At 40.2% G+C, this 14,472-nt stretch overlaps 1 protein-coding gene across 2 annotated transcripts in view; it reads left to right on the top strand.

The window, feature by feature from the left end:
* POLR3E (RNA polymerase III subunit E) overlaps positions 1 to 851 on the top strand; it is a 32,130-nt gene extending 31,279 nt beyond the window's left edge. For both annotated transcript variants that reach the window (XM_004705732.3, XM_045285677.1), the window contains one exon: positions 22 to 851. In XM_004705732.3, the coding sequence (XP_004705789.1) occupies positions 22 to 78 (57 nt within the window). In that variant the 3' untranslated portion in view covers positions 79 to 851. The remainder of the gene's footprint in view (positions 1 to 21) is intronic.
* The last annotated feature ends 13,621 nt before the right edge of the window (positions 852 to 14,472 follow it).

The raw sequence follows: 14,472 nt of genomic DNA, 5'->3' as shown, positions 1-14,472 counted from the left end.
TTCGTACATTTCTCTTGGCAGGACTGTTGTGTAAGCTATGGCGGCATGTGGTACCTTAAAGGCACAGTACAGTCTTGACAACAGTGTTAACCCACTATCCCCAACGAATCCAAGCGCAGGGAAGGACTGCAGGGCCAGCCGAGGTCAAGTGGAGGCTCGACTGGCTCCAGGAAACACCGAATAAGAGGAACCAACCAAGCAGTGCGTGCGCTGCGGTGGCGGGCCGGCGTGTCCCCGGCGGACAGAGGCGGCCACCCTCGGCGGGCTGCAGGGTCAGCTTGCGTTCGTGCGCCCCAGAAGAGCCCAGCCGGGACCTGCGTGAAGTACAGTTTGAAATTCCTGATGCATTTTGCTTATTAATTTGGTTTCATTCTCATAATAAAGAGAGTGTATATTGTCATGGGCAGGATGGTGGAAATCATGGTTTAATATTTTACTTTTTAAACTGAATGCCAACAAGGTTCTAAGTTATGTTTACAAGATGAAGAAAATCTCAAGGTTTTTAATATTTAAAATACCTAGAAGCCAATATTCAGTCTTGGATTATCTAGCTACTAAGACTTCTGCCAATTTCATTAAACAAACCAAACTCAACTGTTTTTACTCTTGGGTTTCTGTGACCACGTTACCTTTTCAGACAACCTCCGTTATGTAGCAGTCTCAACTGTTTACAGGAACCATAGCAAAAAACAAAAAACTTAAAATCAAATCCATTTGTTCTTGATGTTTGCATAAGCTTGCAAACAAAGCGAGGTAAGTATGGAACAATGTGGAAGCGAGGTTATCACACTTTGATGTAAAAAATTTCTATTTTGTGTATTTTTAAAATAAATGCTAACACTAAACTGGCATCGTGGCGCTGCTGTCTTCCAATGGTGGTTTGTATGTGGTATCAGAGCAGTCCACGTACCTAAGCAGGGAGGTTGCTAGCTAATAGAAGAGGGAGAAGTTCTTGGAGCGGTACTGGCTAGTAAAGAGATCATTGATGAATTACATGTAATTTAAAGATTTTTAGTAGAATGTATATGTATACAAAAAATTATATTATATATACATAAATTTTTTAGTATTTCTAAGACTTCATTTGATCCCATAATCAGAAAACCCGATTTCAGGGGTTTTTTTGTACCAAGTCTTCAATTTTCGGTTTCTGTTTACATTCTATTCAGACTGCCCTCACTTCAGTGCTTGGTAGCCACGGGGACTTAATGGTTCCTCTCTCGGACAGTGCAGCTCAAGTGGATCATGAGAAAATGCAGGAAGCCGGGTGGGATGAGCGGTGAATTTTGCAACGTAAGGTTTTTATCCTACTCTCTCGTGCTATATATCTACTGCTACTAAAGGTTTAGATGGTGGTCAACCCTGCCCTTACCGAACAGACAAAACATCTTTTAGCCATCAATCAATCAATCAGTAGAACATTGATCAGGGATGTACTTTGCCAAATAATTATTTGGTGGCACATTGATTGTATATTATATTCTTGGGGTTTTTTTGTTTGTTTGTTTCTTTGCTTTTTAATATTCTTGGTTCTGATCGATAACTTACATGAGCCTGAAAAGAGTAAAAAAATACCAGAAGTGCCAGTGTCCCTTCCAAGTGGAGCCCACGTGCTGTGGCGTTAGAGAGAGGTAGAAGCAAAACCCATGGGGCACAGCCCTAGCAGTGTGCGTGGGGTCATAGACTCAAACAGCTACAGCAATAGAAGGAAAGGAGGAAGCATTGCATTCAAATAGATAGAAAACTAAACTTAAGGAACATAGGAGGACGTAACTCTTACTTTAAAGGCAAAAAGTTGAAAATAAAGTGAAACCAAAATGAGATATGCCAATGACTGATCAACTAAGAGACTCAGGTGTGAATAAACTAAATGATATAGAAGAATTGGGTGACTTGCAAGAAAATTAGCATAATTTGGCAAGCCAAGGGAGGATAAATTCCTAAAGATTCATACTCTGAGATTTCATCAAATTGCCCAAATCCAGATCATTTTGAGAGCAGCTCTTCATTGAAGACACTCCCAGTGGAGGCCAGAAGGCAATGGGATGACAAAGTCCTGAAGGGGCAAATACAGACTCCAGGAATGATTGGTTCATACTGAATTTGGCCAAACTATCCTTTAAGAACAAAGGAAGACAAGACATTCCTAGATAAACAGAAGCTGAGGGAGCTCATTACCAGAAGATTCGTCCTATAAGAAATGTTAAAGGATCTTTTTTTGACTGAAATGAAAGGACACTACTCAAAGCCATACAAACAACACTATAAAGAACTTCTTAAGTAAAGATACAAGCCACTCTTACTGTTCCTTTGGTTTAGTTGGTAATCTCTTTTCCTATGTTATATCCTAATCACACATCTATCAGTGGGCGTATACTATATGAAGATTCATCTGATGAGAAAAAGTTGGGATGGAGATGTAGAGGAACAGCTTACACAACTGAAACTAAGTCGGTATTCAAACTAGATTGTTAAAGAGCTTAAAACAGTGACAGTCTTCAAGGTAACGACTAAGAAAATAAAACCAAAAAAGAAAAGAGGGCCCGAAGAGAGTACAATACATGAACACAAAAGGCAACAAGAATACAGGAACACAAAGCATATAAAACAAAAAACTGCTAAATGGCAGGACTGAAAAACTCACTACCTTTGAGCTACTGCTGACTCACAGAGAACCCTCCAGGACAGGGTAGAACTGCCCCTGTGGGTTCCTGAGACTTAACTTTTTTTTTTTTTCCCCACCACATTTTATGGGAAGCTAATACAGATATTCCATAGTTCAATCACATCAAGCAGTAACAAAGCCGATACTAATTGTCTCTGTCCAGCGGGTGTGCACTTGAGCAGCCCAGTGCACAATCACTGTGCCAGCAGGGTTCTTAATGACGCACGGAGACCCTGATCAGGAATCACCTTAGATGTAAGTAGATTAAACTATCCCAATTAAAAGCCCAAGATTGGCAGGTTAGATATTTTAAAATAAAAACAAAATAGGAGCAGGTAGTCCCTGACTTCTGGAAATGTGAGTTACAACAAACTGCACTTAGGACCCCCTTGTTGTTAGTCATGTGTACTATATACAACATTGCAGTGTGAATATTTATGATATTCTCAGAAATGTATGTGTGTTTCAAAAAGGATTTATAAAAATCTGGATGATTAGCAATAGTGAAGCCATTTTATTGGGGGCTCATACAACTCTTACCACAATCCATACATAAATCAATTGTATAAAGTACATTTGTTACCCTCATCATTCTCAAAACATTTAAAAAGGATTTTTAACATTAAAAAAAGTTTGGCTTACCTCAGAACCCATTCACAGTCTGGAATGGAATCCTGTCATGAGTTGAAAGCTGCTTGTGTCTACTTTCTATAAGAAACACTCCAGATAAAGACACACCGAAAGAATGGGACATGCACTTCTGTGCGGATAGTAACCAAGAGATCAGGGGTGGCTATGTTGCTCAACAGAATGAGGATTACAAGAGATAAAGGACATTATAAACTGATAAACTGTTCAGTACAGCAAGACAATATAACAGTTATAAACCTACACATCTACCAATAGGATTGCCAGACAAATGAAGCAAACACTGACAGGATTGAAGGGAGAAATTGTAAAGTTTTACAATAAAAGAATATCACTTGCAGTAATGGAATATCTAGGCAACAATGACAAAATTGATTTGAACAACCCTGGAAACCTTCTAGAGCAGTGGTTCTCAACCTTCCTAGTGCTGCCACCCTTTAATACAGTCCCTCATGCAGTGGTGACCCCCCCAAACCATAACATTTTCATTGCTACTTCATAACTCATTTTGCTACTGTTATGAATCGGTGACTCCTGTGAAAAGGCTGTTCGACCCCCCAAAGGGGTCGCAACCCACGGGTTGAGAACCGCAGATCCAGAAGAATGTACAAACAACCCAACAAGAGCAAACATTATTAGTGCACACAGATTAGTCACCAGGATAGATTAGGTCACGAAAAGTCTGTGTTGTCTTAATTGATATTGATCTTGTTGCAATTTCAAATAAACGGTGAACACTATAATGTCCAAAAATTTACAGTCTTTTTATTCAGCTAGTTGGGCTGCAGAGAAACTAAAGCATTTCCCTAAACTGCAGCCCTGAGTGAAATTACTAGCAAGCTTATAATGGCAAAAACCACAAAAATCATTTGGCTCATTTTTTAAGGGACTTTACTACAAAGAAAGCAAGTGTGTGACAATCAAGAATAGTAAAATTAATGTTAACATTCTACAAAGCAAGCATTATGGGGTACACGTGTTACAAAAGAAAAAAACAGCAAGATTAATTATAACATCCTGATAACAAGAGTATTGAGATTAATCATAACATCCTAATTTGTAGGGTACATCAGGGAACAACCACCAACAGGGCTTCCCAGAAGAGAGGAGGGAGTGGACAGGTCACCTGTCGGTTAACAAAATGGAGTTACTGTGGCCAGTCTGTCTCAATCTTTTGGGAAAAAAAGCCAAACTCAACTGCTATCAAGTCAATGCAAACTCATAGCCACCCCCTGTGGGTTTCTGAGATGGTAACTGCTGATAGGAGTAGAAAGCCCAGTCTCTCCTACACTGCTGCTGGTCATTTACAAACTGCCGAGCATGCAGATTGAAGCCCAACGTGTAACCACTACACCACCAGGGCTCTAGGTTCTAATATCCAGGACTCACAGACAAAAGTCAAGATGCAAAGGTTTCTTCAGGACGTTCATGGGTTGTCAGGCCAGTGAGTAATGCTCGGGTTTGAGTTGTTGCTTGGGACACATTACAAAGTTCTGTCAAGACAGTTAATAAACACCCAAAAGCATACCGCTCTGCTATTAGCCTCAACCTGCAGGCACTCAGCTCAAGCTCCATGCATCAGCAAGCCCTGAATTAAGTGCCCAAGGTCACCCCACTCCAACAAGCCTTCGTCCAAAGGCACTCGGCTCTACTAATGTGAGTCAACAGACCAACTTCCCCCATTCAGTGCCCAGAGGCACCCTGCTTCTGGAAGCCAGCCTCCCGCACACATCTTTCCTTGCTCCGTGGTTTGGGAAGTCTATCAGTCTGCTCCATGTTCTGGTTCCTGGTTCTGCTGCTGCTCTCTGATGGCATAGCATCTTCCCGATCCCGGAGGTCTGCTGCACGGGAATCCAGAGGACACCCTGCACTCCTGGCTCTTGCTGGTAATGAGATCTCTCTTCTTGTTTTTCAGAGGGCTCGTTTTAGACACAGCACTATGGCTTTCCAGGCAATCTTAGTCACAATTACTCACAGGTGAATCTTTTTTGTTTGTTTGTTTGACAGGTGACTCTTACCAGGCTCTTCTCCCTCTTTTTGTGTTGTTTGAAATGAACTTGAATGTCTCCAAATCCCCTTTTTCTCTTTTGGTAACCACCCTGACCAATATTTCAGTCTAAGGGGTAAGGAATCTGGAAGTGACTTCTGCCCTCCCCCCACCCCCCACCCCCCATGGGGCAGTTTTTATATTATTTAATATTTTTTACCTATTTGTATTTTTTCCTGTTAAACCCTCCATTTTTTGGCCCCTCCGCTCTCTTTTCCCACCCCTGCCCGACCTCCTCTTAGTGATCAGTCTTTACTTCTATTGTATCAACCACATTTCTTCTTAGTTTTTGCTTATAGCAATGGTGATATTAAATATGTATCTCTGTAACTTGACCAAGTTTGCTAAACATGTTCTCTGGTTTTATCCATGCTTGTGGTGTTGATGAGAGTTGTTGGTGTATAAAATTCTATAGTGTGAATGTACCAGAGCTTGTTTATCCATTCTTCTATAGTTAGGGTTTTTGGTTGTTTCCCTGTTTGGGTTATTGTGGAAATTGCTGCAATAAGCATGAGGAACATATGTCTGTCCATGTTATATGCTTTAGGGTATCTACCTAGATTGCTAGATCATAAGGTACTTGGATTTGCATTTGCTTAAGGAAGTGCCATACGGATTTCCATGATGTTTAATTTGTATTTCTTTCATTGTTTTAATAAGTATTTCTGTTACTGCTAATGATCTTGAACATTTCTTCAATATGGTTGTTGGCTGCCTGGATATTGTCTTTGGTAGATTGTCTATTCATGACTTGTGCCCATTTTTTTAAATTGGGTTATTTGTATTTTTCTTGTTAAGATGTTTTAATTTTCTATAGAGTTTGGCAATTAGCCCTTATCTTGTCTTACTCCTGAGTATTTTTTCCCAATCTGTGGGCTCTCTATATTAACATTTTTTATGAATTTTTAAAATATCACTTTATCGGGGGCTCATACAGCTCTTAACACGATACATACAAGCACATTTGTACTTCAGTTGCTTGATGAAGTCCTTTAATGTACATAAATGTATTTTTAGTAGGTCCAATTCTTTGTCTTCTAAAGCATGACATTTTTCATTGTGTTTGAAAGTGTGTTTATGCTTTGTATTGGGGTCCTTAAGTTTGTCCCTATTTTTTCACTGATGGCCGTTATCAATTGCGATACATATTTGGAATTAGATCACCAGGCCTTTATCCCAATTTATCTTAGTCTGGAAATTCTGCCTAATGCTATTCACCAGTATCTTATTAAGCACACCACTACTGACAGATGGATGATGCTGGTTCAGCAAGGGGTGTACTGGCCCAACCTTGAACCAAGTTTCCTGACTGGAAGATGAGAATTCTACTAGGGAATCACCAGCTCCTTTTCAGATACTATCAGCTGAATAACATCAAAACTTTACCTCTGCCAACTCATAGCGACCCTATAGGACAGGGTAGAACTGTCCCCGGTGGGTTTCCAAGCTGTAACTCTATCACCTTGTTAGCAGTCCACCACCAGAGCCCCTGCCGAGAAGTACTAGGACTGTAACAAATATCCAAATTCTCATCACCCGGTGCAGGAAAAGCTGCGAGCCACAGCGCTGTGGATGTGTGCGTTGGAGATGTGTCATGTCTCTTCCCAAGGGGCGCCCAGAGTGGAAGGAGGCAAAACTGGAAGATGTTACGGATTCAGAACTTAGATGTGTGTTTAAGTTGCCAGCGGAAAATGATAAATCTGATGATGTAGAGATAAATTACATGCACAGGACAGAAACACGGGTAGTGTGTAAAGTGCTGGGCTGGTCCCTGGAGGACTCGGAAGTGAAGAAGGAGATGGACGCATAAAAGCTGCAGGCGGAGAACAGACACGTCAAGGAGGAAGATGGGCTGCGGAAAGAAGGAAGGGCGCGCTGAGCAACAGCCCCACGTCTGCGCTGGCCACGGCCAGATGGGAGGAGGGCATCCACCCTGGCTGCTGGCCCTGGTGGTCCTGGTCTTCACCGTGGGTGTCGTCATTGGGAAGATCGCATTGTCGAGGCTGCATACTGAGGATGGTCCAGTGGATGGATGGATCGGCCTATCATGGGATTTACATTAATCATAACCATGTGTCCAACAAAATTAATGTATGATGACATATATATATATATATGTATATATATATGTGTATGTATATATATGAAGCAAATTAAAAACTTAACTAATGGATTCCAGCAGTATATTAATATAGTTCCACCATATAGGTAGACCCTATAGTCCATGCAAAAATCTTAAGCCGAACTCCTTGCCAGTGAGGCTGGCTCCAACCCACAGCAATTCTGTAGGGGGTTATGAACTGCCAGGGAGCCAAGCAGCCCAATGCATGCCCCACAGCACCGTGAGGGCGTCAAGGATGATGCTTTTAAGAATCACTTTACACAAGAAATGCTCTAGAAGATCTTAGATAAAGTGGGAGAAAACTACCGAAGAAAACACAAATTATAAAAAAGGTCCGATAGAGACAAGTGGACCACCCCACCAAGACCATGGCCCTTCACCACCCTTCAGGCATGGTACTGAACTCGCACCTGTGGTAGAATAATCAGCCATTTAAAATGCCAAGGGCAGCATTCACTCACCAACTAAGAGCAGAGAGTTAGGAAAGGTGGGGGCGGAAACAGGGAGGCGGCGGGGTGAGTAAGATACACCAAGAAGACCACAGCAAAGTGAGTATCAATCATCGGATGTAAGACTGATGGTGTAAGGGGGAACAGATCGCAAGAATCAATGTACAACTCCCTCTCCCATCCCCTCGGGGAGGAACAACAGAAACGGGTGAAGCGAGACGGCAGACGGTGTAAAATATGAAAATAAAAATAATTTACAAATTACCAAGGGTTCGTGAGAGAGCGAAAAAGAGCTGATACCAAGTGCTCAAGCAGACAGAAAATGTTTTGGAAATGATGGCAACATATGTGCAAATGTGCTTGATACAGTTGATCCATAGGATTGTTCTAAGAGCTGTAAGAGCCCCCAATAAAATGATTTATTACAATTTTAAAAACCTGGTGATCTGCTCTGTAAACCTTCCCCAAATTCACAATAAGAAGCAAATTTAAGGAAAATTATTTGTGCCTAAAACATTGATTGATCAGAAGAGTAGCCAGCCACCATCCTCACCCACCCCACTCCCCTGTGCAGCACTGGCCCCATCTGATGGCCAAGGCGTAACTCCTGCATAGAGGACACCTGCGTGTGGAGGCGCGTGTGCTGCCTCCTCAGGCCAGCAGAAAGGACAGTGTCAGTCAGGCACCCTGCCCTCGGCGACCTCCTGGGCTGGCAAGTACTCTTTCCAGAACCAGGCTGACCCTAGGACCCCTGCCTCTGGACACCTAAGCTAGCAGGAATTCCACCCAGGACCTGCCCCAGACCTCCTTGGCTAGCAGAGAGCACCAGCACATACTGGGTGTTCACCCCCACGTTCTCCTTTTCGTGTCTTCCGTTTTCTTTCCTCTCCCTTCCATTGTTTTTGCTTTTTCTTGTTTTCTTTGTCTTTTTACATTTAGTTTTACCCCATTTTCCTTTTCAAATTATTGCTTTCTTTTTGTTGCTGTTCCCTTTTCCTTGTGTTATTTATGTAGTTTTGTCCGATGTAGCAGGAGACAGTGACTGTGACTACACTGTCCAGGTTCAGGTGACCCTGCAGCTCCACCCACTGTTCAAGGGTCACTATCTGCTCTTGGACTTCCTGACCAATGATAGCAGCCATCACGAGCCCAGACCACCATCAACTAATCAAACATTGAGCCAAGAATGCATACACATTCCTATCATGGTGGCGAGCATCTAAGTTCTGCCGAACACTCAAGCAGAGTATCTCACGCACCCTGCTCACTCAGACATATCAAAATGAAGCAAATGCCAAAAACCTGGTCAACAGGGAGCACCAGAACTCACCAATGTGCAATCACCAGTTAAATACAAACACAATACCCCACAACATCTCAGAGATAACAGCTGACCCCAGTTTACAACAAAAAATAACAGAGAAGCTCACACAACTGACCAAAATACAAAACCAGACTTTCTCAGGGAGGAGATGGATAGGAACTCCTTGATAGAAAACTGAAATAATGCTATTTAGATACCTTCAACAGATTGAGAGAAAGGTAAAGCAACTAGTCAATATGAAGAAAAATACAGATAATACTCTTGAAGAATTCAGGAAAATAATGCAAAAAACAAATTAACAACCAAAAAATAGAAAATTAGAAACCATTAAAAAAGAAATCCAGAAGAGAAATACTAAGTGTTCAGAAACAGATCACACATCGAAAGGGCAAAAGAAGTACAGTTAAATCAATGGAAGACAGAGTTGGTGAGACTGAAGACAAATCTCTCAATACCAACCACTGGAAGAATACTCGGGGTGGGAGGGGAGCTAATGGAGAAAAACAAAGTCTAAGATTTATGTGTGATTCCATCAAGAGGAAAGACGTGTGATCAAAATTTCAAAGAAGGAAGAGATTAAAAGCAAAACTGTCAGACATTTGTTGAAAGAAACCTTCAAAATATTTTGAAAGATTGTAAGATGTAAACTCAAGAAACTCAACAACCCTCAAACAAGATAAACCTCAAACGAAAACCACTAAGACAAACTTTCCAACCAAAGGCAATGAAAGAATCCTAAAAGCACGTTGCAAAAAAACAAAATTACCTACAAAACAAAACAATTAAGACTAAGTTATGATTTCTCGGCAGAAAACATGCAAAGAGGCAATTGGATGACATATATACAACTGTGAACGAGAGAAAAGTGCAAGCCAAGAATGAGTGTTAGGTACCATCAAGTCAGTCCTGACTCTAGTGACCCAGTGTACAAAAGAATGAAACACTATCTGGCTCTTTGCCTTCCACACAATGATTATGTTTGAGCTCCTTGTTGCAGCCACTATGTCAATCTCTTTCACTGAAAGTCTTTTTTACAGACGACCTACTTTACTGAGCATGAATGATGTCTCTCTCCAGTGACTTGTCTCTCTCCTGATATGTCCAATGTACGTGAGATGAAGTCTTGCATCCCCAGCTTCTGGCTGTATTTTTTCCAAGACAGATTTGTTTGTTCTTCTGGCAATTCACAGTACTTTCAGTATTCTTCACCAACACTATTATTTCAAAGGTATTGATTCCCTGTATTTAATATTTCTTATTTATTGCCCAACTTGCACTTGCATCGAAGGCAATTGAAAATACCATAGCTTGTGGTCAGGTACACACCTTAGTCCTCAAAGTGACATCCCTGATTTTCAACAACATGGTGAACTTTACACATGGACTTTGACAGATGGAACCAAGAATTATGTACTTAGCAAAACCGTCCCTCAAATATGACAAGAAAATGTCAACATTTCCAGATACACCGAAAATAAGGGAATTTGTAAGAACCAGAGCAACTTTACAAGAAATAATGAAGGGGGGGATTCTTCAGACACAGAAGGAACGACATCAAGCAACAACCTGAGATTCAAACATAACAAAATCACCCAGAAGCCAACAGAGATATGTGAGGGAGGCTTCAGAAAGTAAATGGAGAAATTCCCATTATTTTTCCATTCCATTTTCCCATAATTCTCTGAGCCTTAAGTAAAAGAAACCTACAAGACTTAAACTAGGGAGCCACAGATGTAAATCTGTAAGCAAAGATAACTACACAAAGTAAAAATTAAGCAGTATAGTTGTGATTTCCTGAGAGAACAGACTCATTAAAACTTGGAAAGAAAAATAGTAACTCACAAGGTAACCTCAAATAAAAATGAACAAACCTCATCCAAATAGTAGAGGGAAACCATAACGACTTAGTAAACACTAAAATAACGGCAGCGAAGGGAATAATAAATCACACAGACAATGGGGACTCACCACAGAGAGTTAGGTAAAGCAAATAGCACCACCAAAAGACACACGGCAAAATAATAACTCATTCTTCATGTCAATGAATAAAGGCTTTTTGAAGAGACAGTAGCAGAATGCATTTTTAAAATCCCTCAAACACTGTATCAAATCATTTTACAATTGACATATCACAGAAAAAAATTAAAAACGGAAAAAATGTAATGTCTAGAAAATAATTATGACAACATATGTACAAATGTGCTTGATACAATTGATGTATGTTTAAAAATTTTTTTAATTGTCTTAAGCACTTCACTTAAGTGAGGTGTCAGGTAAGTTCTCACGGTAGAAGCATGCCAGCTAAGTGTAATCAAAGTATTAACAGTAAAATCCAGAATCAGAGGGGGAGGATGTATTAAAGTTTAAATTCTGAGTACTATGTTTGCAGCCTCTGGGTGACAGTGAAAGCCCCCAGTTTATTCACACGCTCCGACATGGACCAAGTGCATCCATTGAACTCTTCTTGGTGCATTGCCCAAGGGCGTGGATAGTCTTGTCCCCGGAGTGCATTGCGAAGTGGATTACTGCAGATAGACTTAGGGTAACGTTTGACATCATTTGTCTTCTCTGTTGACCCATTTTTAACTTGTTCTCGTTTTTTTACTACTTTGTTATCTTTTAGATTAAGGCTTTTTTGTCTTTTTTGGAGGGTGGGGTATGATTTTCTTTATATGTAATTTAGGATAGGTAAATCTTTAGAGACAGCAAGTAGATTAATAATTTCTTATGGTTGTGATGATATGTTGGGAAAAATGGGATGCTAATAATCATGGATGCAAGAATGAGAGGGTGTTTTAAAAATGATTGTGGTGGTGCATGCACAACTCTCTTTTGACATTTAAGCCATTGAATTGTATGATACTTGAATTATATGCCAACAAAATTGGTAAAACTATACCAAGAAATGAGAAGGAAAAAGAGTGGCAATTCTGCTTCATTGGATATATGGACACTATGGGAAAGGGGAAAATGAGTATAAATGACAAGGAAAAACATTATATAACGATTATTAGTCAATTGAACAAGAGCACAATCCCATAGTGCCCATATATCCAATGAAAGCCTCAAAATACATAGATCAAATTAATAGAGTTGAAATAAAGAATTCTACAATAGAAGATTTTAATATACCACTTTACCCCCCCAACAGTTTTATTGGTATATAATTCATGTTTCCTACAATTCAATAATATGAGACAAATTTTCATATGTAAAGAAGAGCTAGATAAGCAATGTACTAGTGAAGAGCAAAACAGGCATTATATCTCTGATTTCAAAACCTACTGTACAACCATGGTGGTTAAAACAGAATGAACAATCAGGAATAAATCTACTTAAAGACAGCTGGTCATTAACAATGAACCAAAATACCTTAAATGGGGAATAGTCTTTTTAACAAACGGTGCTGGAAAATTGGGCATCCATTTACACATAATGAAACAGAATCCATATCTTATTGCATCTATAAAAAACAGGATGGATCAAAGACCTAAATGCAAAACCAGGAACTATACAGACCGTCAAAGAAAAAATAGGAACAGTCTCAGGGGGCGCTAACACATAGCACAAATGACACTTTCAAACATAACAGAAAATGCAAACATAATCTATCAAACATACAGAAAACGCAAACAGCAGCAAAGTAGATGAATAGGACTTTCTAAAAATTAGACACTTAGGTTTATCAAAAAATTTCACCAGCAGAATAAAAAGAGAACCCACATCCCAGCATGATTGCTGAAGACAAAATAGGGTGTATAAGCAAATGTGATAGAGAAAGGTGATGGTACCAGGCTATTCAAAGATATAGCATCTGGGATCTTAAAGGCTTGAACTTAAACAAGTGGCCATCTAGTAGGGACGCAACAAAGCCCACATGGAAGCAGCACACCAGTGTGAGTGATCATGAGGTGTCGACGGGAATAGCTATCAGAAGTTCAAAAACAAGCAATCAAATTGACATGAAGGAGCATAGACTAAGTGGAGACCCCAAACCCACCTGGAGGGTGTTTGGACAGTCCCTCACAGAAGGCCCACATGGAAGGGATGATCTATCTAGGGTGCAGTATAGCACTGATGAAACAAATAACTATCCTCTAATTCTTTAATATTTCCTCCCTCTCATAATGATTTATAAATCATCAAGGGTTCATAGGGGAGGGGGAAGCGGGGGAAAATGAGGAGCAGATACTAGGCTCAAGTAGAAAGCAAATGTTTTCAGAATGATGAGGGGGAAAAATGTACAGGAGTGCTTGACACAATGGATGTTTAAGTGTGGATGGTCATAAGAGTTGTAAGAGCCCCCAGTAAAATGATTTAATAAAAAAAATATTTCCTCCTCCTACCATTATGGTCTTGATTTTACCTCATTAATCCTGTTAGACCTTCGTATGTTCATTTGTATAATTAAGATGGTTTGATGCATAAAATCCAAGATGGATAAACCCTTCAGAAACAGTACCAGGAGTAATGATTCCCTGAGGGTACAAGAAGAGAAGGTGGGAAAGGGGGATGAGGGAATGGATAGTAATGATGACTGTATAACCCTGCTCAAGGGGAAGACTTAACAGAATTGTAGGTAAGCGGATAAATTGGATGGTGTACGAAATAGCAAAAATAAATAAAATAATAAGGGTTCCTGGGGGTGAGAGGAGGGGTTAAAGGGGAGCTGATACCTGAGTTAAAGAAAATATTTTGAAATTGATGGTGACAGAAATTGTACAATTATGCTCACTCTAATTGAATTGTGGATTGTTATATCTGTAAGAGCTCCCAATTAAATGATTTGAATAAACAAATAAAACCATTAAAAGAGAGAGAGAGCCCACAACCAGGGGGGGGGAAACTGACAGCTCATCAGGTCTTCTGTCGTTAGTGTTCAACGTGTCAAATCTGTTCTTGAGATGATCTCAAAATTCAGATGGCATTTGATTCTGTAGATTTGTTTTTTCTTTAATTTTATCCTAAACTTATATATGAGCAACGAACTGGTGGTCTGTCAGCCCCTGGCCTGGTTTCAGTTGCTATTGAGCTTCTCCCTCCTGTCTTCCGACAGATGTAGTCAATTCAATATCTGTGTATCCCATCTGGGTATTTGCTATGCTATGAACAAGTCATTGGTTCTGCAAAGTTCTACCATGCAATTTCCAGCTTCATTTCTATCACCAAGACCTTATTTTCCAACTACTGTTCCTTCCTCTGTGGCCCTAAGTTTTG

Source organism: Echinops telfairi, unplaced genomic scaffold (genome assembly GCF_000313985.2).
Source record: "Echinops telfairi isolate 266 unplaced genomic scaffold, ASM31398v2 ScPeMD7_5;HRSCAF=22, whole genome shotgun sequence".
Classification (NCBI taxonomy): domain Eukaryota; kingdom Metazoa; phylum Chordata; class Mammalia; order Afrosoricida; family Tenrecidae; genus Echinops; species Echinops telfairi.
This window is presented reverse-complemented; position numbering and strand designations above follow the sequence as displayed.